This window comes from Orbicella faveolata, unplaced genomic scaffold (assembly GCF_042242905.1).
Source record: "Orbicella faveolata isolate gen_17 unplaced genomic scaffold, um_ofav_v1 contig_2, whole genome shotgun sequence".
Taxonomy (NCBI): domain Eukaryota; kingdom Metazoa; phylum Cnidaria; class Anthozoa; order Scleractinia; family Merulinidae; genus Orbicella; species Orbicella faveolata.
In genome coordinates this window covers 30,377,357-30,401,108 of record NW_028301547.1, presented here as the reverse complement: position 1 = coordinate 30,401,108, position 23,752 = coordinate 30,377,357, and the positions used below count along the sequence as shown (strand labels likewise).

At 37.1% G+C, this 23,752-nt stretch overlaps 1 protein-coding gene across 3 annotated transcripts; it reads right to left on the bottom strand.

Annotated features, from left to right (window-relative positions):
• Positions 1-5,743: 5,743 nt before the first annotated feature.
• On the bottom strand, positions 5,744-23,461 carry LOC110063977 (pyroglutamylated RF-amide peptide receptor-like). Of its 3 annotated transcripts, none has more exons than XM_020770976.2 (5): positions 23,158-23,461; positions 9,651-9,834; positions 9,029-9,302; positions 7,420-7,674; positions 5,744-7,105 (listed from the first exon to the last, which is right to left on the bottom strand). In XM_020770976.2, exons 2-5 carry the CDS (start codon positions 9,755-9,757, stop codon positions 6,755-6,757), a joined length of 987 nt encoding a protein of 328 aa, XP_020626635.1. In that variant the 5' UTR covers positions 9,758-9,834; positions 23,158-23,461; the 3' UTR covers positions 5,744-6,754. The 3 variants fall into 3 exon arrangements, with proteins under 3 accessions (XP_020626635.1, XP_020626636.1, XP_020626634.1); XM_020770977.2 differs by lacking the exon at positions 23,158-23,461 and adding an exon at positions 18,517-18,600; XM_020770975.2 differs by lacking the exon at positions 23,158-23,461 and adding an exon at positions 11,643-11,916.
• Positions 23,462-23,752: the final 291 nt, after the last annotated feature.

Below are 23,752 nucleotides of genomic sequence, written 5' to 3'. Positions count from 1 at the left end.
TAAATATCAGTAATTTTGTCATGTTTTAAGAAGCTTGACGTATAATTTTCATACGTAATTTAAACAACTCATCACGATATCTCACAGTGGTATTAAAAATTAATATGAGTTAAAATTTATTAAGAGTGACATCTACTGGAGCTTATTGGTAATCCGAAGTTGTTGTTCATTTTTTTTTTACCACACGGAAGATGATCCCTTATATTATAAATTCATCCACGAAGACCCGCACCAGTTAAAAACCACCCGCACGTTTATGTTACAGCAAAGCTCCTGCGCGCCGAAAACGCACGAGCGGACCCTATACCTTAGAAAATTTGGTAAACCATCGATCTAAAAAAGTTTGGTTGTCACGTGACTGTGCGTCCTTCCGTCCATAGGTCCGTACGTCCGTGCGCTAAGCCCAATACTTTGAAATAAGAGAATAGCACCATTGCCATAGGTACATCTTTGATATACCTATGGTACCTTATCAGCGGATACCTTATCTTTGAGTATAAGTTGCGGCTTGAGTATATACCTTGTACTTGGGTATAAGGCCCATACGAGGTATTCACTCTCTTACCTTTATAATCTTTTGGTATAGTTTGTTACAATTTAACTGAGAAAGGGTCGGAAAAAATAGCGAAAGCACGCGCTGAACAATTACATGCTCACAACTGATCATTTTTTTGAGTTTCTGATCCAAGAAAAACAAAACCTCTTTTTACCTTTCATGATGGTTAATTATTGCAATCAGGAACACCGCTTTTAAGCTTCGCTAAATCTGGATAATTAGAACTGTTTGTAGTAAAGTTGGAAATAGCTGCTTGTCAGACTATACGTTCTCAGGAGGCTATATTTTGTGACATATTTTTAGCTGATTTGCATTGCTGATTTTTGTCTGATTTACTGTTCCTTTTGGTGTCATCTTTGAAGACGTAGACGACAAACTCTTTGTGTTCGAGACACTTTTTACGGAAGTGCTTAATGAGCATGCTCCACTGAAACAATATTACGTGCGAAGCAATCAAGTCCCTTACATGACAGAGGAATGGCGCAAGGCGATACGCTACAGAAATAGACTCTGGAAAATATTTACAAAGGACAGGACAGATAAATAAATAATTATCAGCTGTACAAGACACAAAGAAATAGATACACTTCATTAAGGCGCAAAGCCATGAGGTACGTGGGGAATTTTATTTGAAAAGAAGACGCCATTTGGATTACAAATTATTCGGTAAAATTATACTTTGGACTATAGTCATTCAAAAAGCCCAAACTTGCTGTAATCGGAACAGTTCTTGTTCCTACAACAACTGAAAAACATGAAAAAAAATTACTATATCTCATAATTTTAATCATGTCTACTACAGTTGATTAAGTACATAAGATCAATCCAACATGGACTTGGTGGTTTAGACAAAAAGACAAAATTTGAATTACTAAATTACTCAAACTAGTTTTGATTAGTATTTGCTATAAATGACTGGGTGTGCACCGGAAGCTTTAATTTCTAGATATACCCGAAGACCTAGCATCTCCAAACGCACAACAAGAAACTCGAAGAGTTTATAGATTCCTTTTTACAAAGCCGCAAACAGACAAAGAACATTCTTCTATAGAACTGTTAAATTCGTTAGACTCAACCTCGACTAAAGGACTTCAAACTTTGTTTAAGAAAACATTTAAGGTGGCCGAACACAGTTTTCGCGCGCGCTTTTGCTGATGCAATTCAGCGCGCGCACATGGATCGCAAAAAACAAACATGCCGTCAATAGAGCGATCATTTTATTTGAACGCAGTGTATTGATGGCTTTAGTCTTTTATCACAAATATATGTTAGAAAAGGTAAGATGGAAAGAACTCAGCAATTCTCAGCTTTTTCTTTGTTACCGAAAGAACCCAGTTAAATGCAGCGCATGCGTAGTAAGTCCAAAAAAATGCGATTGAATGAAAATTTACACCCTCGGAAATACGCCTATTTCTCGAGAACCACTCATTAGAATTTCACGAAATTTGGCACGAAAATACTTTAGGAAATAAGTGACTGGAGTATTGAAAATAATTGAACTTTAACAAAGGAAACTCTAGATATTCCAGTGAACCTTCAACAAGGGATAATTAAAGATCTCTCTGTTAAATTATTAGCAAAATGGTGTTAACTTGTGAGAATCGTTACAAGCTTGTTGCGTGCAAATTATAAAGAAAATCTAATAACTAGATTTTCTACAAATAAACAAAACCGATTTTAAAGGCCTGTTTATTTTTATTCGTGTTGCCATGGCAACGGCACACACGTCAACCTAACCATCAAAAAACCAAAGTTTGTGTTGTTAACTTGCTTGCTGCCATTTTTGGCGACCGAGGGATCAAGGGTTTTAGAGAAAAAGGTGAATGAAACACAGGTATCAAAAACTGTGTTCAGCCGCCGTTATCTCCAAACTTCTGGAGTCTTGAACACACTGATCTATTTCTTTTACTATATCTTTTTATTTATCTCTTTTAACTGTATATTTACTGTTTTCCCTCTTATCTAGTCTTCTTTTTATCCTATAATAAATTTATTTTATTAAAGGGCATATAATTAGTCTACTATATTTTGCTCTTTCCACTTCCCTTTAATTTCCGTTAATTTGCCCTCAATGGAAATTAAAAATTTACGATAAATTGGTCTGCTCTCAGCCAATTACAATGAAGTAATTTTCTCAGTCATATAACAAGTATGGCCTAAAGGCTCGAAAAATTATTAGAAAGCTGACAAAAAACAAGTGAAGTTATTTCTTAATTTCATAAGTATACCATTTGATTACTTTTTAATATCATGGTTGAGAAATTACTCTTTCAATTGTGGGTTTTTAACTTGTTTATTACATCTAAAAAAGTCGCGCCAAACGTTGCTATGACAATTTTGTAATTTTATGTGTGAAATTATCACTTAAAGTTGAAATTTTGCGCCAATTTTAAGGAGTAATTTGTCAACTATGACGTTAACAGCTTATTTAACATCTTCATAAAACTCGAGCCTCCGTTACTGTAAAAGAATTGTCCTTTTCTAATAGGCTACTATTAGTAATAATAACAGCCTAGCCTAACATTCATGGAAACAGGTTTGTTATCAGTAAGTACTTTTTAATTATATACTAAATGAATTGTAATGATAAGTTTACTTTTAGTATAATACATTTATTGCACCTGTAAATCTTGATGAATTGAAAGATTAAAGATTAAAGCGGCGACAATTGCAAGTTTGAAATGCACTCGATGATGTCAGACCGTGGAAATCTGGTGGGTCATGTTGTCATCGAGCTTGAAGTCGTGAGATTCAGACGAAAAATGAACCTTAACTTTGGTGCAACATAATACACTTTTCATCCTCTCTCTGAACTGTTGGTTTAGCAGGGCGAATACAAACGGGTTGATGGCAGAATTTACCAAGACCATCCTGTTAGCAACAGCGGTTGGTAAGGCACCAATGGTTTAGGAAGAAAAGAACTTGAAGATGTGCACGATTTGGTTGACTCCCCAGCACATCCCAAATATGGCGGTGACAACCACGACCATCAAGGTAACACGCCTGCGCACCTTCATGACACCCTGTGTATAGAAAGAAGGGAAGTCTGGTTAAGACGAAAGGGCTCAGCATACAGAATATTGAATATCAAGGCGAAGAGTCAAATGCCAGGAATAATTATCTGAAATGGCAAAGTGTCAACCTCGACGTGAACATAAATGATCTTAAGGTAATTCCTTTATCTGATAAGGTTATTTATTTTATCAGACAGTTACGCTCTCGAATAAAAAGACATAAAAATATTCCCCGCGCTAAACTTACCATAATGATTCGTTTTAGTGTCTGGGTTACTCATTACTTTTGATATTCCAAGGGAAGGTGCTTATTAAAGAGAGGGCGCTTTTTAGGTAGGGATCTTTGACTCCTTTTCGAACACATACATCTCAATTATTTGGTTAAATACTTAAATGGAAAACAACACATACTTTAATTTAACTGTGACAACCCTAACCCTAACCCTGAGGAGCCCTGATAGTCGTAGTGTTCAATTTTTTTAGATCAGACGAGAAAACAGACTTCAAAAGTCATTCGTCTAATCAGTCTTAAAGGGGTAGTTGATGACCAATTCTCCTGGTACTATACTAACCTTTTGTTGGATGTTGAGGTGATGTTCGTCCTTACGCTGGAACCACAAAGTGTACACGACTTTGGAGTACAACGCAATCATCATGACTAAGGAAACACCTACCACCACCGACAAAATCATGATGAAAGCCTCCATCCACGCCTCTGGTCAGGTAGGTTCGCATAAGACTCTGCCTTTCTTTATCGTGGTGTTCTTGGCAAGGAACAGTGGGATATTGACGATTGCGGCGAAGATCCAGCTACCGGGAATAATCATCTGGAATTGTAAATTGTAAAACTTTAATATTGTCCAGGACAACATATGCCAGAGGATAACTTTCTCTTTTTCATCTGTTTTGAGGCCCGCGAAAAAGCGCTCGTTAAAAACTGAATACAGAGCAAGCTCGAGTAGCTCAGCTCGTGCTGTTTTCTTGACGCAATGGAGGCGTGAGCAACGAAAAATTATAATTACACTCGTAGAGGAGCACCCGTGAACGTTCGCAGGACAAAAAAGTGTGGAAAACCCTCCCCGTGATTCGTGTTCTCACTGTTTTTTCGTGTTCCCCTCTCTAACGTCCACCCAAGTCTCTGTTTCATTTCTACCGATTAATTCTTATTTACTGGCTCTTCATTTCTAGTTGTTTTCTTAGTTTCGTTTTTAAATTAATGGTTTGTTAAAGTGCTTTATTAGCGTAATTTACTCCCAACAGAGAAGAAGTTTCCTTGTTTTGACGCCGTCTTCCAGATGCGTTCTGTAACCCAAGCCAATTCACAGTTGTGTTTATGGTCAGCGTTTAGATCTGTCACCCAAATAAACAATGGATAGAGAAAGTTAAAAATTAAAACACACGTTAAGCATTGCCAATGGTATGGTCACTAAAGAGCTATTTCTGCTAAATTATTGATTTGACGAGTTTCACCTACAGGTAATTTTTAATTATCTTTGAGACAATGAAAACTAAAAATATATTTGAGTTGAAGAAGTAGCTAGAGGAAGGGGACCGGAACTAGTCGAGGAAGGGTTTAAAAGAAATTCACAGTGGCAAGAATCAAGAGTATCAATGTCAACTGAGTCTGCTCTATTAACAACTGGAGAAGAGCGGTTGAGAGAGATTGCTTTCCAAGAGGGGATCGAGAAACTGAAAATATTTCTTCGATTTTAAATTCTCAATTAATTTAGTTGATTTTCATGTCAATAGGGCCAAACTTGCTGGAACTGCCAATAGGCCATTTCCGATTTACTCTGTGCCTCTGTTTCAAAACGAGTCTTCGTTCAAAGCCTTCAGGAAAATGAGTTTGATTTGCATGAAAATGAACGAGTGGGCGGAACACATTTCCATATGAATGGTTTCGCAAGACTCGTTTTGACACAGAGGCAACTCGGAAGTGGCCCATTATATTGTCGCCAGCGGTCTTATTGAATGGACTTACACAGTGTTTTCAGGATTTCAGGTTTGATTTGTTTACAATATCTGTTTTCAGCTCTCTCTCCAAAGCGATTATTGAAAGTAACAACAAACAACAGCAACGACAAAGATCAACAATTGATTTGATATAATATCGAGGCCAATCACAAATTACCTTCGATTAATTGAATACAGAGCAAAAAGAAAAACACAACGATTGAGTGGTATTCATTCTTTGATTTATTATCTTTATTCGTTTGAACAAGGTTATTATATTTACCAAGATTTCAAATCACACTTTTGTTGTTAGAATGCAATAATTTACCTTCATCAGGTTAATGATACACGTATATAGCTTACAGGATATCTCAGAAAATTAACCACTTGAGGAACCTAAGCCCTTGTCAAGTTCTAAGATATTAACATCCTATCATAATTGGATCAACAGATACTCAGATACAATATGTCTACAGGGTCTGAACATCATCAGATTCAATTACCCGTTTCTATAATGTGGACTGACTACTGGTGATGATCTCGTTAATTTTCTCACTCAGTACTCGTCCCAAAAATGAACTTTTTCATTTGTTCAGTTTTCTTACGTTATAGTTTTCAAGTACATATTTCCAACAAGTAGCATGGTTGTACATAGCGGCAGCAGGGATCTGTGTTATAAATTTATAACCCTAATTTCGTCTGAAGGCGTAATGTTTTAATCTATGAAACGTTTTTTGTACCAAGACGTGACGAACACAGGATATTTACAGTTATACTAATTTTGTAAGCATAAAGCACACAGCTGTCAGTGAAGGAACAAATAAACCTTATTCCAAAATGACCGCTATTTTAGTGTTTTTTGTTTACTTGCAAATTAGCCCTTCTTGCCTCGTTTAAGGGAAAATATTCTTTTGAATTTCGAGTTTAAGAACGAGGCAACAAGGGCTAATTTGCAAGAAAAGAAAAGAATACTTAAATAGCGGCCATTTTGGAATAAGGTGTATGAATGAAGCAATCAATAATTCCAAAAATACCGTGTTCATTGTACAAAACGCCATCGAACGAACTGTGCCTTACTCTCCACTATACTATGCCTGAATGCGACACCATATTCTAACACGCATTGTCTTTTAAGTACTCCTCTAGGGTTTTTCTAAGAACTAACGAGTGATAATATTCTTTTTAAATACACTAAATGACTACAGGTACATGGTTTCCATGAACACTGCCATCAGGCCATGGAACTTGTACCGCCTGTGTTGGTCGGCTGGGTGGTGTTATCTCCAAGCTCGTAGTCGTGATAATCAGACGGATGGACTTTGGCTTTGGTGCAATCCCTGCAGCATAACATTACCTTCATCTTCTCCCTGAACTGGTGGTTTAACAGCGCGAATACAAACGGGTTGATGGCAGAATTTACCAAGACCATTGTGTTAGCGACAACGGTTGGTAAGGCACCAACGGTGTAGGAAGAAAAGAACTTGAAGATGTGCACGATTTGGTTGACTCCCCAGCAGAAACCAAATATGGCGGTGACAACCACGACCATCAAGGTGACACGTCTTCGGACCTTCATGACGCCCTGTGTATAGAAGATAAAACCGATTAAGATTCATGTAGTAGTAGCTGGCTTAAAAAAAGCTTTTCTAACGTCATTTGTCAGTTACAAGGTTCATACCATCAAGCTAATATATCCAGTGTACAATAGAACCCAACATGTACACCCAACCAGTATAAATGATGCAAGTATAAGTCATCCATATGGCATTTGTGTACCGCTTGTGTTTGTGGAGAAAGAGCGTGCATTTTGTAATAAGTCCCGGAGTTATTCTATTTTTTTAATAGTATGATCGCTTATTGTCGCCGAGGAGTAGTATTAAAGAATACTATTTGTACCTTTTGTTGGATGTTGAGCTGATGTTCGTCCTTACGCTGGAACCACAAGGTGTACACGACTCTGGAGTACAACGCAATCATCAGAACCAAGGCAACACCTACCACGACGGACAAAATCATGATGAAAGCCTCCATCCAAATCTCTGGCCAGGTAGGTATGCATAAGACTCTTCCATTTTTCACCTTCGTGTTCTTCGCAAGGAAGAGTGGGATATTGACGATTCCGGCGAAGATCCAGCTACCAGGAATAATCATCTGGAATTGAAAATTTTAAAACTTTAATATTAATCCAGGACAACATGTGTCAGCGGATAATTAATTTTAAAAAGGGAATGATCATCTGAAAAGCTCATCTGAAATCATAAATTGTAAAACTTCTATGTGATATTGATTCATGGGAACTTGAAAACACGGCTACTGACTGTCATAGATGTTGCTTTTTTCTCGTCTTGTGGTCGGAACAGAAAGCATTTTAGACATGATAATCAGCTATGAAAACAGCAATTTTGTGTGGCTGTATTACTTTGTCCACATAGTTTTCCTGAGCAAGAAATTTGGAACGTCCTCATGAATTTGGATTTAATTTACCACGATCTAGATTTAACTTTGTCTGAAATTAAGGACTTATAAAAGCTCATATTTAAGGGGGTCTTTGACTTTTTACGAAAGAAAATGACATTTGAAATTTGGCCCCGTCTTGAAATTCTCGATAGTAACTAAGAGCAGTCTTTAAAAGTCGTTTTAAATCTCCCTTGCATTACATTGAAAATTTGTGCCTGGTGTAAACAAGCCTTTTGCAACAGTTGGTGACATAACCGATAGTTTCGAAACATTTAGCTACAGCTATATGAATAGAGAAATGCCATGTAAGGTTGAGATTTAATGGCGACTTAAATATTGCAAAAATAAGAAGGTTTTGTATGGAAGTGAGGGAGATTTGCCCTCTAGAAACCATTTCCGTTATTAACCACTGGAAAAAGAAGCTGCTGGTAATTTGAAATAGAACGAGGGATAGAATATGAGGAAAAATGGAAAAATCTAGGCTCTTAAACCGAAAGGCAAAACTACAAGGATTTGTATGGAAAGACGTGACTGGAGGCCAAAGCGTCTCCTTCCATTACAAATCCTTCCAATTTCTAATGTCCCTGAAAATTCCCTGTTGAAGGATATGAACCCCAGTGTTTGCGTGTAAGCTTATTTGTAAGTGTTTTGTCCATTTCTGATAACATAAGGCCTCACCAATGATTAAGGGTGCATTCTTTTTGGGGTAATCTGGATCAGGATCAGTGATCCAAGATCACTCAGATCATTGTACAGTAAAGGAGTCGGTGAATCTACTCTGGTCACGGAGTCTTCGGTTCCTTCGATGCACCATGACTCAACTGATCTTAGATCACTGATTCTGATCCAGATCACCCCCAAGGAACGCACCCTAAATCAGTGTGTTATTGAAAAGCACGTCACGTGACCAAATGTTGTAAAAGGTCTACTGGAAACAATAAGCAAAATCGGCATCAGCATTCATCGCTGATTAAATGTATATCGTCCAATTTATACCTCCAAACTCAGAGCGCTGAAACTATTTATGTCTCTTCAAACATGAACTCACCTTCAGTTTAGCAGTGGACAGTTTCCATTTGTGACCATGCGGATACATCACTGCATAATATCGTTCAAAAGCGATTACAACCAGAAAGATAGCCGAGGCAACCGCCCCAACCCAGGCGACATTTCCACCTGTCAGCAATTTGCATAACACCAAACCAGTCATGCCGTCTGGATGATGAACAGAGGTGAGCTTGAAGTAACCTTTGGGCGCAATAAACGTTGCGTACACGATATCCGCTACAGCCAGGTGGACAAGAAGATAATTGATGGGAGTCCTGTGGAATTGGAAACCATTTTTTTAAATTCTGGAAATGGAAATGGCAGAAATAGAAAGGCATATGATAATGCATGCTAGTCGTGCAACAAGTGAAAACTGTTTCTTTAAGTTGCCATTTAAAACCATGTATAGAACTACCATCGATGACAGAAATTTTGTTGATGTAAAAAGCAAAAATCATCTTGATGGTCAGTTAACCGATGAAGACACAAGAAAAATGTATCCTGCTTCGGCGATAGTCTAGTTTCTTCCACGCGTAGAAATACAGATAAAACTCTTTTACTAGAACTTCAATAGTTTCTAGCTAGGAACTCTACTGATGTTAACTTTTTCAGTCACAACATACCTCATATCTCGATTTCTCTTTATTATCGCACAAACGAGGGTGTTCCCCAGAATGTCGATAATGGCTAGTACGGTGATAACCGCTGTTATGGCAAGACCAGTTGTCATGGCTGAAGAGTGTCTCTGATATTTGGGAGACTTTGATAACGAGAAAGATAATTGACAAGGTAAACGCCTTCCTGCACCTAAATAAGGATTGGGATAAGGAACAAGTCATAATCCGTACGTAATCGCTATATTGTGTATTGGTCTTTTACGGTCCACTGATTGTATACATACTAGATAGCATATCAACATTATGACAACAAAATTATTTTAAAAGTTGGCATTCACTTGTGATAATACACTGTTTGTGGCTAGTCTGACGAAGCGCTTTGGTTTCGCCGCGGCCAAGAGACTCGACAAATTCGTTGAGCATTGCGCTCAAAATCTCTTTCGCTAAAAAACGCAATGCTCAACGAGTTTTCCTGTCAGAAAAGTCACTAAAGAGTCCCTGAGACGAAAGCGTTGCATGAGACTAGCCACGAACAATGTATTATCATAAAATAATTTTATAGATAATAAAAACCTGATTCTGATTACCATGGGAGGTTTTTATGATGCAGCGCTCTCTACAAACACACTTTAGGTAACCCCACGCATTCTGAACGTAAAATTGCAACAAAAGAGTCCAATGAGAGTTAAAATTTGGAAAGTTGAAATGGGGAAATCAAACGCCAAAATCACAACAGTTTTGTCTTCATTGAATAACTTGTTTTTATTTAAACAAAGTAACAATGGGGGGACACTTTAAAATTTCAGTCACTGACGTTTGCTAACGAGGCACTTGGTCCTGAGACGTTCATGTTCAAACTGAATAGACATGACGGATTTCTTGTTTCCTGTAATTCCTCGCATTTCACATGTGCTACACTGCTTTTTGTTCTTTGACGAGCGACACGCTTTTACAGTTGGCAGCTACTAATCGGTCCAGATATCGTTTTCCACTCTCAGCTTTCGACTAACTTTAAGCCTGTCTTCAAGTTTGGATGGCTAACCAGGCTGCTGCTCAACTGCAGGTTCCGTGGTATGACAAGAGAGAATATACTAGGAGTAAGTGGCTACCTCCAATTCTTTTAACATTGCATGCCCTTGACAATTAGCCAGTTTGCATCTACACTACTTTGTAGAGATGTAGACACTATGCAAGTTTAATATTTTACTAAAAAAAAACATCACAAGGAAACGCAGCCAAGATCGATCAATTCAGAGTCCAATTCGGTAACCAAATGGCCATTGCGTCTCTCAAGGAACTGCTAAGCGTGTAAAATGAAATCATTGTATGTAAACTGATTCTGTTGTCGTGTTTGCAATTATTATGAATGGGGAATATGTCTTACAGCGAGGAGTTACTGCAGGCATTCGGGAACACAGTTGTTGATAGTGTCATAGTATCCAAAGAAGTTTCCATGTCAAAGTAATCAGTTAAGAGGCAGTACGTCTTAATAGGGTTTATAGTCTTGAGCCAACATAAAAAGTGTATTCCACGCCGACATCATTCAATTAACCTTCTTCCACGTCGCGTCTTCCTATTTTCGTTTTTATTATGATTTTCTTTTTTTCTTTTTTCTTTTTTTTTTTGCAGTTATCTCAATCTGTTTTCGGCAGTGATGCACTAGACTAACCGCACAATTTCTGGTAGTTTTACACACAGTGCTGTCGGTCAAAAATGTTTGATATGTTAATCTTTCAAGTTTAGAGGAAAAAAAATACAGTTTATCATATTGTACGTCGAGGAGGAAAAATATGGTTCGACACTTACTAGACTCTAGACTCATAAATGAGAATGAACATGCCGTCCGCTTAAGAAAACTAATCTCGTGTACATGACGGCTCTTTCGTTTGCAACAAAAATTGAAAAAGCAAAAGAGCAACGAGGAATGACCGTAATGCCATAATTCGCGACCTACTACTAAATATTTCCATTATTTAGGCTTTTTTTTACTATGGTTACCTGCGGTTTCCCAAGACTTAGCGCTTTCTTAGCAACATTTCGTCCGTACGTAGGCGCAATATGAAATGGCAAAAGAGAAGATTGCCTTGAAATTAAATGAGTCTCGCAATATCTTGAAGATTAGGTTCGAAATGAGAACTGAACCGTGTCAACAAACATACATTTGTTTTATTTCATATCCGGTGTAAGAAAATTAGGTGATTATTGCAGATATATTATCTTACTAGATCTTTCGTTGTTTCTCAAATGTTGCTCGATGTTTGATCCACTTTTTCAGACTAATTCCTTAATTGTAAGCAAATTTCGTTTCTGAACCAATTGCCCAAGAGGTGTCTCACTAGCCCTTCCTTCAATGAAGTTATCTGGCCGTTTTAGTAAACTGGCTACTTGGAAACAAACAGACAAACATTTGAAATCTGCAACATTTGATTTAAGCGTACTGTTTGAGCTTAACGCCTTGTACGACAAAAAGCAAGGCAAAACTTTAAATCATTGTCTTCAGTGGGAAATAAAGAGATCTGAAGTTTGACACAGCTAATGGACAGTTAGTTCCAGACAAAATATATCTTAGGGGGTTACTAAACATTTCGACTTTTTCTGAAATTTTAATAATATGCCATAGTGCTTGGAACATTATGTTTCTATGACAACCGTACTTCGACAGGTATGTTTCATTTTCAAACTTGGAATTTTCTTGTTTTGATTAACAACCTTTGAGTTTCATACAGTTATTTTTACATTTTTTGGACTTTTTGGCATGATTGTTTTGACCCTGGTTTGTGATCTGCTATCTGTTTAGATATAGTGACGTTATTAACACGTTGTATGACGTCATCATCACATGTTGTTCATCTCAAAGTGAACACGTTTTGACGTACTGTTTACCCTCTAATTTTTCATCATAATTGTACGCAAACCCCAGTCGTGGAGGATTAAAAAAACCACTTTCTGAATAGGATCAGAGCTATAGCAGCGACACATGTAGCGTATCAAAATAAGTCGCCAAGGAACCTGGCTGCATTTAATCTCGCAATATCAAAATAGATAGTTATTTGTTAAGAACGCGTGTTTGTCTAAAAAGAACCCAGATGAAACGAAAGACGTTAGAAAACAAACATTAATATTAGAAAGTTAATGTAATGTTTGTTGAGCAGCAGCCGCAGCAGCAGATTTCTCTCCACAAGTCCTCTAAATTTAATAATCTTTTTCACAAAAAATAAGTATATTTTTTATTTCAACAAAAGGGTAACTTACAACTGAGAGAATTGTCAGAGACGTTATCCAGGGACGTCTCAGCAAAGTTTTAGATACGTGTAAACGATGACACACACAAAAAAACATCTACCCATGCCATGCCAGATCAATAGAGTCTTTTCACAATTAGAAGAACCGCCTGTCCCCGAAGTGCTAGGGTTATTCAGTGCTGTTACCTCTATATCACAAAGCAAATGAAGATGCGTAAGCCGTGTATTACACTGTGATAAAACACGACGGGCATTTGAGAACTCGAACGTTCTCAAATGTCCAGAGTGTTTTATCACAATGTAATACACGGCTTACGCTTCTTTATTTGCCAAATAAACCGTAGAATTGAAGAGAAATGGCAAAAAAGTAACGCGTCGTTTGGCTGTGTGCTTTTTGATTCTTTTTAGCTATGTGCTGCGCTGCGTCATGACAAAATTAAACATGACAACATAACGTCCATCTGCCACTCGCAGTTTTAAATTATTTTGCCAGTTATGTTAACAACTGTCCCTTCCCAAAGGAAAGAGGACTGGTGTTCTAATTGTAATTAAAATTTCGGTATTTTTGTAGAAAAAAGTGTTGACTTATACATATATACCCCGAGAGCAGTTCTGAAAATGTCGACAAATCGCTGACAGAAGCTAAATTTCGAACTATAATAATAATTTCTTTTAGTTACCCTTCACTCTTATGTTACCCAGAACACCCTTTGATGAATTTTCATTGAAAATGATTAAATACCACATTTTTTCTTAAATTACTTAATTCCATTTTATTGCGTTTAAAGTTACACTCTTACATGCTATGCCGTCTCCATCGAGTCCTCTACAAAAGGCAGGATTTTTAGGTAACATTTGAGCTACATTCAGCGCACTAGTGTGGCTAGACATCTGAGATTATGCCTTACACAATTAGCCAAAGAATCACTTGGAACAAAAGACAAATACTGACAAACCAAAACAACAAATTTGCTCTGATTATTTGCATATATACGCCTCTCCCGAAGAGAAAAGAAAACAGGCAAAACGAGATCTTCTGACTTCTAATTAAACTGAATAGTCCCGCAATGTCTTTACAGTTTGTCGAAACCGGTTTTCAAATTTTCCAAAGGGCCAATATGTACCACGTCCTGATTGATTGACAACCCATTAGGAACTCCCATGGGAATTATACAGCATCATCAGCAGAACTAGAAGATATACCTAGCAAACTTTATGTATATATTAACCAAAAACAGGCTCAACCCTTCCACTGAATTTCTGTGGAGTATAGCAATTTCCAAGGCTTTACAAAAAGGCAATCTTGATTTAAACAGTTAATAACGACTTGGAAAGAGCAGATGTTAATTATATCTTCAAAACATGCATAAGGTCTCAGTTGTGAAATATTAAAAAGCAATTTAACTACTCGATCACGTACGGGTCCCCTACACGTTACCACTAACTCCGCTTGATTGTCCAGAATTATTCTTCACTTATTTAATGCACTCCACTACGAACACAATCTTCTCATTAGCCGACAAATTTCATCGCGCAGAATTCTATTGTCTTTCGCGACATATACTTGCAGTGCTCAGTTTTTCAATGCGCGGAATAATAATTACAAATATTAGCTGTCGGAATTCCGACTGCTCTCGTCAATGAATCGGCGGCTGTCAATCAAACGGTCTGATGTGTGAAGTAAATCCCAAGGTGTAATAAGCTAACAAAAGCGCTCTAATTTAAAGGCGGCCTGCGCTCTTCACAAAGACTTTTGTCAACAAAGTCGTGTGCAGTGACATTCTCACTTTTTTTGTTGACATGTCACACTCGAAATGGTTTGAGCGCGGGAGCCAAAAGTTCTCCCACAAAAAATTCTTCTTCCAAAGCGTTGCCAAATGGAAAGAACGGTGCGCATAAAACTTTCTTCTACTTTATCGTTGTCCTCTTTCACTCGACCGGTCAAAGCAGTTCATCAGACGTAGTCTTTTACTCGATCGGTTCACGTAGTCTGTCGTTGATCGAGTACTTAAAAGACAACACAGGTCTTTATCTATTCGGAAGATGAAGGGAAAATAAATGACATTTCTGTTTGAAATCCAGAGTCGAACAAAAAAGCAAAGGCACGCAGCGCGTCTTACGCCTGAGTGAGCATTGTTGTCCACTGCATGTGTGAGATAATTATTCAAAATTGGAACCGTTTTAATTGATCAAAACATTTAAAAGGCCCTGGTTCGAGTATTCAGTTATTAGAATACTCTTTGGAGTAACATGTCAAAGCGTACGAGACAGCAGCTCGGCTTTTACGCATCACTATTTGATGACGCTTATGATCGTCGCCTCAGTTATAAGTACCGACTCAAGCAAAAGCCCGTTGTTGTGGGTATTTATGAAGTTGAGCGTATAGTCTCGCAATGAAATCATGGGGGCAAGGCAGAGTATTTTATTCAGTGGAAGAATTATCCTTTAACTGAAAACACATGGGAGCCGTCCGAACACTTCTTATGTTGATGAAATTACATGTAAAGTGATGTTAAAACGACGTTCCGAACACTCTGAGATCTTTTTTTCAACGAAAATAAAAAATGATCTCTTTGAGACCGGCTGAGGATGAAGTACTCTGCTTCGCTTCCTTTAACTCTTTTATCTCTCTGAGATCATTTTTGCCTGACATGTGCAAGAAAGCGGGGTTGACCGGGGATCCAATGAGCTCTAAAAAGAGCGCTGCATTTCTTGCACAGATGACATGCTGAAAATTCGTTTATTGCAACTCGCGCAAAGCGTTACTTTAAATACGATGGTTAAGTGACACATTTTATCACCTCTCAATTTCAATGCCTTATAGCGTCGGCGTGTGTCCTATTATTTGTGGGGGCGGAGCTTGGCATATATTAATATTCTGCCGGGAAATTCAAAAGAGTTTCGCTCTATTGTTCTTCTAGTCTCCGAGGCGAACGAAGGCTGAAGGATCGTTACGAGTGTTCGAAAGTTGGCAGAACGACCACTTCGAAACATTATTTTCCGTTAAAACTTGGCATAAAGCTTCCTTTAACAACATACATTCAAAGCCGTATGATAACCGTTAAGAAGGGCACTTTGAAGGAGTAAAATTCTTCCTCCAAATATTTCCTCATATAATATTTTCCCTCAAATGGACCAAATTCAGGAAAAGAAAACGACTAAATCCACTTTTCGTAACATTTCAAAAAATGTCTCCTTTATTCCATCAATGTCTCATCTACAAAAGCCATATGATAACCACTACGAAACACAAGTATGAAGCACGTAAACTCTAAACAAGTATGCGTAGTCGGCCATTTTCTGGTCATTTTCTTTGTTGTTTAGCCATCGGCAGCCTAATTAATAATTAAATTTCGCGCGCACTCTACATTTAAGTCCCGGATATGTCGCGGCATTCTGCGCGATGTTCAGTCAATGAATGGTGTGCCGGGTACTTTGCATCTGGTACACAACTCAGTTCTCTATTTGTTTTGCTTTGTAATCCAAGAATGGCATATGCTTTTTATCTATCTCATAATGCTTTATTCAGACTTGCTAAAAGTTTTATCATCGCAGTATACTAATACTTTACTAATGAATTAAGATATTAAGCCATTACTGTCAAACCTATGAGAATTGAAAGTTATAGAGCAGATGTCAATTTTCTTTTCACATCACTCGTTAAGAACATTTTTTTCTTTGATCATGCAGCTTTGACACGCATATACCTTTTATTAATTTTCCACGATTGTTCAACTGAAGACAGATTCTTATCATTAGTATCAGTAGATCCCTCAAAAAAAAGAGAAGAAAAACAGACTTTTTCTCTCCATTAGCCGCGATTCTGGACTTGGAGTTCCATGCAATGACGTAGCGGCATTATCTGCCACAGTACTTGTCCAGCTGACCTCCTCAAATTACACCTCAACTGCTTTCTCCTACCTGGCGAGTTCATGAATCGAGCGAAGTTGTCTATATGTTTACCCTGTCACAAAGGTTCCCTTGGAGTTCGACTGATCTATTCACTCTTGAGTTCCGTCTAGATTATTTACTCGCACAGCCTCTCTTTATCTCCGGAATATTTGTCGCTGATTATGCTTTGCCGATTAACCCTACGGATGCAGCTTAAGCTTCAATTTGCAAAGGCTTCAATTTCATTTGTAACTTTCCAAGTTTGAGCTCCTAATATGAGGAACGTGATGTAGGTGTGCTTTAAGGACATCTAAATTATGTTCTAAATACTGGCTACGCGATGCTTTGCTTAATGGCTCACTGCTTTATTTTTTATGTGTCATAACCATAAAATTATAATCGTTTTGAATTTAATATTTTATTCACACCTGTCCTGGTATATTGCTAAAAACAAACTGAATCTGGTGAAGTCAATACCAACCAATACGTTGAATTTACGACAATCTTTAACCAATTCTGTCAAATCCATTAAAACTGAAATTGAGATCGTTCTGGAAGATGTTTAGCACTTTTCCTCCAGATCTTACAATTCTGTAATACACTCCAGATTATCTTGGAAATTAACTTGTTTCATGCAATATTTATGCTTAAATAATTCCTTTCTCGGAACTTTGATAATTATTTTAAGTAATAAATATTTCCTTCACGTATTTGTTTCTTTTCGCTAACCTACACAAACTTCAAAAAGAACTTTATTATGATTAAAACTATATCCTGGGTGAGAAACATTCTGTTTGGGTTTTTAATAGATGAAAGCATTTTCATGACTTTTTTCTCTATGCATGCATGGGGATCTATATACATCATACAACGTCCACACGAGTAACATAACTTTAAAATTAAAAACGTAACGCACAACACGGGAGCTACCTCGTGAGAAGTGGAAAACGGCCACAATACACATATTTTTCACTCAAGAAATCGTTGTAGGGAGCATTTATAGTTATATTTACTTATTTATTTTAAAATAAGAGTGATTTCAAAAGCGTTCGAGGTGAAACGGCCTGATTTAGTATGCGTGTACTTTTATTTCATCCATATCGTGGGGCAAAGACCACATGCAAGCCCTTGTACAGAACCCACTATCTGATCCTGATTTAATTTCTGATTTTTTGGAAACCGCTGGGTTTCATAAAAAACATGGCTTTTTAAATTCAATTCAAGATCTCTATATTATAAGAAATTTCTCGTGTCAGGAAACACTGACTACTCGACTTTCTACTCGTTCAGAAGAAACTAAAAAAGAAAAATTGAAAATTAAAGGGGAAGAAGATGAATACTCAAGATCTCAAAACGTTTTCTTCTAAAAATAATAGCAAAATAAATAGCTGAATAGATATGTTAGCAAGTCATGGGCGAGATGAACGAAACTTCTGTTGAGGGATTAAATTACTACCGACAAGAATTTGTTTTTTTTTTTAACGCTAAAACCATAGTTACATGTATGCTTCACCAAACATCGCGAATGCAATCCACTTTGCTGATAAAAGTTCTTTCTTACAAGTTCATGGTCTTCGTTAACATGGTCAAATAAGTAAGCGAATTCTCTTTACTCTAACAGACCAAGATGCTAAATATTAAAATTCTTCTGATCATTAAAAGCCAATTCCACCAAATGTATTAAAATCGACAGTACATGCATGGGAAGAAATCAAAGAAGGACAAGAAACGATCCGTACCTTGAGAAGTTGAAGGAGTATTTGATATGGCTAATTGTGTCAAATCTGGAAAATGCCTCGTGAGAAAATACAACAGTTTATGCAAATTTTTCTGTTTGCAAGTCTGCTTTTAGCATAACAAAAGAGTCACTCAATCACAGATGTCTCATAAGCTGTAAGGAAATCAAATGCGACATTGTAATTATGGAAAATTTTGACAATAATTCTGATAAAACTTTAGTAAAATGTCAAATTATAATATTTGTCGAGGGATAACCCTCTACTATTACAGGACACCTACCTAAAAAAGATATTACAAAACCTAAGAATAATTTAAAAATTAGCTGGTCTATTTACAAAAATTTGAAATTTTCATACGTAATATTAATTGCAATAACTAATCTTACGCCCACAACATCGCAATTGTAATTGGAAACTCACTTGAAAATTATGAAAGAGGTACAGTTAAACCCCGTTACCTTGAACTCTTAGGGGAAACGAAAAATAATTCGAGATGTCGGCGGCTCGACAGTGATTAAAAAGCTAAATCCAAGGGAAAGATTTTTATGTTATTGACTTCTTTAGTTTCAACACGACCGCGAATTGCTACGAAGGACAACGAAATCTGCGAATGTACCAAAACTGTGGATATTACCTGGTACACTGAAGAACTGAAAGAGAAATTACACATAAAATTCAGTGAGCCTCACGCTACGCTTGGTAGTGATCTAACTTAGCATCTCAAGCAACCTGTCAACTCTCACTTGTCAAAAAGGGAGTAATTTAGAATCAGTTTTGTTCACCACCAGGTCATTTCCTCCCCCAAAATTGAGAAAACAATCACGTCCATGAGGTTTTCAGGAAAGATGAATGAAATTCGGCTCAAGAAACTGAAGTTTGTCTAAAACTTAACAAAGATTGTTAGGTTTTGTGTTAGGCCTTTACTAAAGATTTCATCTAACTTAAACACCAAACGTTTATTCAGCGTCTAATTATAAAGTTGAGATGACTCTCAAATATGCCAAAATACGATCCCTGGAACATTGCTATTCCACTGGATATTTTTTTAATATATTGCAAAAGCATTGCGGGTGGTGGTGAAATAAAATGGACTCTACTGTTAATGCTGTTTCTGTCAGTTATAACTTGCTCGTAGCTGGTCCAATTCAATACCAAGTTAATGGCACTAGTTATTTTTTTCAAGTCGTGGTTTTGAAAGGTGGTAAACATATCAAATACACTCTTTTTCTCTCTAAGAATATGTTATAAGGATGTCAAGGCTGAAATTTGGGAGATTTTAAGAATATTTAAAAAATGTAATTAACCCAAGGCTGAGATTTTGAAAATAATATAATTTTGCGCTTGAAAATTTGTAAATACAATACAACTATAGGTTTTTGACTAAACTGTATAAAATTATTCCTTTCTCTAAACGGCAAAACTAGCCAAAAAACAACAAAAGCAGCACTGACATGATGTTCGATGGGAATATAACATTTCTCCAAGAAGTTATGTGTGTCATATCAGACTTTATTATTTGGCTGTGTCTCACAAGGACTGGGAACTACCGAATTCACGAATTTGATTGGCTGAAATCGATATTGACCGCGGTCTAGATTTTCCCATCTAGACCGGTACCTAGACCTATTTCATTTTGCGTTGAAAAAGTAGCAAACTAAAATACAAAAATGTGAACTATTTTCTTTTATTTTCTCCTCAATCATTTATGGAAGTGCCAAAAAGCCTGATGACAGAAAAAAAAATAGTAAAGAGAACGAGCAAATTTCGGCAGGTTTAAGTTAAGTTCATCGCCGTTCGCAAGCAAAATGTCAGCAAACCAGTTACATTAAACGAATTAAAGTTTTTTTCTTTGCCATATAATAAACATCTTATTAACCGAGCTAAGTCGGTCTGTATGGGAGAATCTTGACCTCGGTCTTGTGTACAGACCTCACTGCGTTCGGTCTGTACTCATCACCTCGGTCAAGATTCTCCCATACAGACCTCCAGCTCGGTTAATAAGAGCTAATTATTGCCTGCAGTCTGGCTCCAAAACTACTTCAAAGCCATCAAAGTCATGATACGTTATAATCTAGGAATATTCACAAGAATAATTCAGCCTAAAATAAGGACATTCAGTCTGGGTCGGAAAAACAACATTCTTATACAAAAAAAATAGTGTAAACAAGCTAGGTGGTGACTTTTTTTGATCGATGAAGAAAAACTATTATATTTTATTTCAGAAACAACCAGTGTCTGGAATTCAAGTTTGGGAATCCGATTTGTTCAATGCCCCAAATGCACGTTCGCTTGGGACAAATTTGATTTCTCACAAGTCACTAACCTTCAATGAGTTGAAACTGGTAAAGTAAAAGTTAATTTCCCTTCAAATTCAATGAAAGATACAGGAAATTTTCCCCTAATTGTATTTATCACTGCTGCCCCGGAGGAATTCAACCCAACACAAAAGTAGTTGAGACGGAGGACCATCAATATAGAACTAATTACAGTGAGCTTTGAATACAACTTAGCAAGCGTCCTGGTACCCCGCTGTCCCATCAACTGGTGTTAGAATTTTATAATATTGTCGGTATTACGTTACGTTTATGTAAATTCAGCATTGAACGAGAAAAGGGAAGGAAAGAGCAAAACTGCTTAACTCCCCGACATATTAAATACTTTGTCTCGGGTTCTAATTCGACGGGTGAATTTTCCTTTTTTCTTAAATTTAAAAAAATTGAAATGAAACCAAAGTTTTATCCAGTTTAGTAAAAGGCTTTTGGGGTGAACCCCACCGTGTTGGCGAATTTTAAGGTTTTATAATGTTTTCAGCCGTTCGCTCTCAATATTCCAAGAATTGTATGGCATGAACGCGATTTTCAATTACCAAATAATCACCGTACCTACAAATCGAGGCTAGGCCATCCTTGAATCATATTCACGGTCTTTGCAAACAGTATCGAAAAGTATACATGTAGGTAAACAGAGACTACATGTCTGGGTTTTTATCGCCGTAAAACTTGATAAATGAAAATAATACGTTTTATTGCGCAAATGACTAAGTACTCGTGGCTTGGTCCCTCTGATTCCTATTTTTTTTTTAGAAAACTCTAAAGTGTCTCATGCTTCGAGTAATAACGCTAGCTTTATCTTTCCTGACCAGCAAGGAATATTTTTATTGTAGAATCAAGTATGTATTTAGGTTTCTGGCACATTGACGCCATTGTTAAACACTTCTACTGATCAGCTGTACTTTTGAGAATATTCATTCAAACAAAATCACACATTGATTTACGAGCGCAGACTAATTGTTTCTCAAGGACTATCTTCAAAAGCGCTTCGCAAACCAAAACAAAAAAACTTGAAACGTTCGTCAAAAGATTTTTCTTCTCTTTTATTCTTTGATTAATAAAAAGATATTCTCAGGACGTAAAACAACGAAGTAAATGGCTGTGACGTCACCTGATCGAAGTTAGAAATTTAAAAAAAATCACGTGGGCACTAAGTGGCTTCAAATCAAGACTAGCAATAAAAGAAAACATTTTGATGACTTTAAAAGCATAGTGAGCCTGATCCGCTGAGATAAACATGAGAGTAGGCGGAATTCATAAACATTCAAGGTCCATTGCACCAATCCGAGAGGCTACACATTTAAGACCAAAAGAAACCCCACCAACCTTGAACTTTGTTTATGAATTACTCAATATTGTAATTTGAATTTGAGACCACGGAATCTTGAGAAAACCTTTCCATGTGTAAATGCAAAAAATTGTCACAATTTTGCGACTGTTACAGCAGTGCCATTAATTGTTTTAACCAATTCAGGTTGAAATCAGTTTTTGCAAGGAAAAGCAAGCTTTGCCTTCAGAAAATCTGCGCATAGTCACTACTAGATTACTAAATTTCTTCCAGATACTCATAATAGACTGTGCGGCGCCCCAATGTTTATTAAATATTACCTTAAAGACTTCTTTCGCAAAAACAATATGGCCTGTTTATTTCCCATGCCTTTCTGTATGAAGTTGTTGTCAATCAAGGCAGTTTTCGTCAAGATTTACCTATATACAGACAAGTTCTGCTCATGAGGAGCCCGACTTCGTGCATGTGAAGACAACTAAAACGAACAAATATCCACCTCTTTCAGCACAATTCAAATGCCTTGTAATTGGGTCATAGGTAAAGCTCGTTGAAGTCTTCACCTTAAATGCTCACTTGCACTTATGCTAAAAACCTGAGCTAAATTACGGCAAAGTTAATACATTGATAATTTGAAAGTGAAGAATGATCATCGCAGTAAATTTTCCAATTTAAGCAATTGGAAAGAAGAAGCCTGAAAAAATCAGGGCTTCAACGGGATTCGAACTTGTGACCTCCGCGAATACCGGTGCGATGCTCTACCAACTGAGTTATGAAGCCACACATTGGAAGCGAGGTCAATTAATTGAGTTCATATCTTCCCGTGAGGAGTGAAATGATGCGAAAGGAGTGAAATAATTCATATTTGAACCGCGGTTGTAGATGAAAGAATGATCATCGCAGTAAATCTTCCAATTTAAAACATTCCACATATTGAATTATATTTCATTGAGCCAGACGGAACTCGTAACCAGATTTTAGATGCAAGCAAATACTGAATACCCAATCAAAACAAGACGAACTCACCTGAGAGCTCTAACGAAGAGAATAACTGTAAAATTATTTTAAAACCATAAAATGCACATCAGAATTAAGCTGTGCTGTTGTGATGGGAGATTTGACTTAACAACTTGTGAACATTCCTCAGCGCTGACCAAGACTTTGGACTGTCTGAAAACAAGCGATACCTTCCGAAACTATTAGCACAAGTTAAGAAGGAAAGCTTCTTCTTCGTGTGAAAAGTTGCACGAAAGCCATGTTTGGGTTTTCACACTTATTTTGAGGGCACAGGCGAAAAACAAAGAAAGAACCCATACGACTGCAAGTTATTGACGTGTTCGAACAATCCAGTTTGTCAGGAATTGAAATTACACGTAATGTAATTTGACAACCATCTAAAAACAGCCAATCGGAAACTGGAATAATTCATTTGGCTTTGCTCCAACTTCGACACAAAACGTTTATTCATGATTAGTGTCTAATAATAAAGTTGGCATGAATATTGGCTGAGCCTCAAATATGACAAAATGCAATCCGTGGAACATTGTTATCTCACTGGATTTTTTAAAGATTTATTGCAAAGCACTGTTGGTAATGGTGAACTAAAATGGACTCTACTGAG

Excerpts from the sequence above, each read along its gene's own strand:
- LOC110063977 (XM_020770976.2), bottom strand. The coding sequence starts at position 9,757 with ATGACAACTGGTCTTGCCATAACAGCGGTTATCACCGTACTAGCCATT. Across the intron at positions 9,303-9,650 it reads AAGAGAAATCGAGATATGAG|GACTCCCATCAATTATCTTC; the intron begins GTATGTTGTGAC and ends CCAATTCCACAG. Across the intron at positions 7,106-7,419 it reads AGCTCAACATCCAACAAAAG|GGCGTCATGAAGGTCCGAAG; the intron begins GTACAAATAGTA and ends TTCTATACACAG.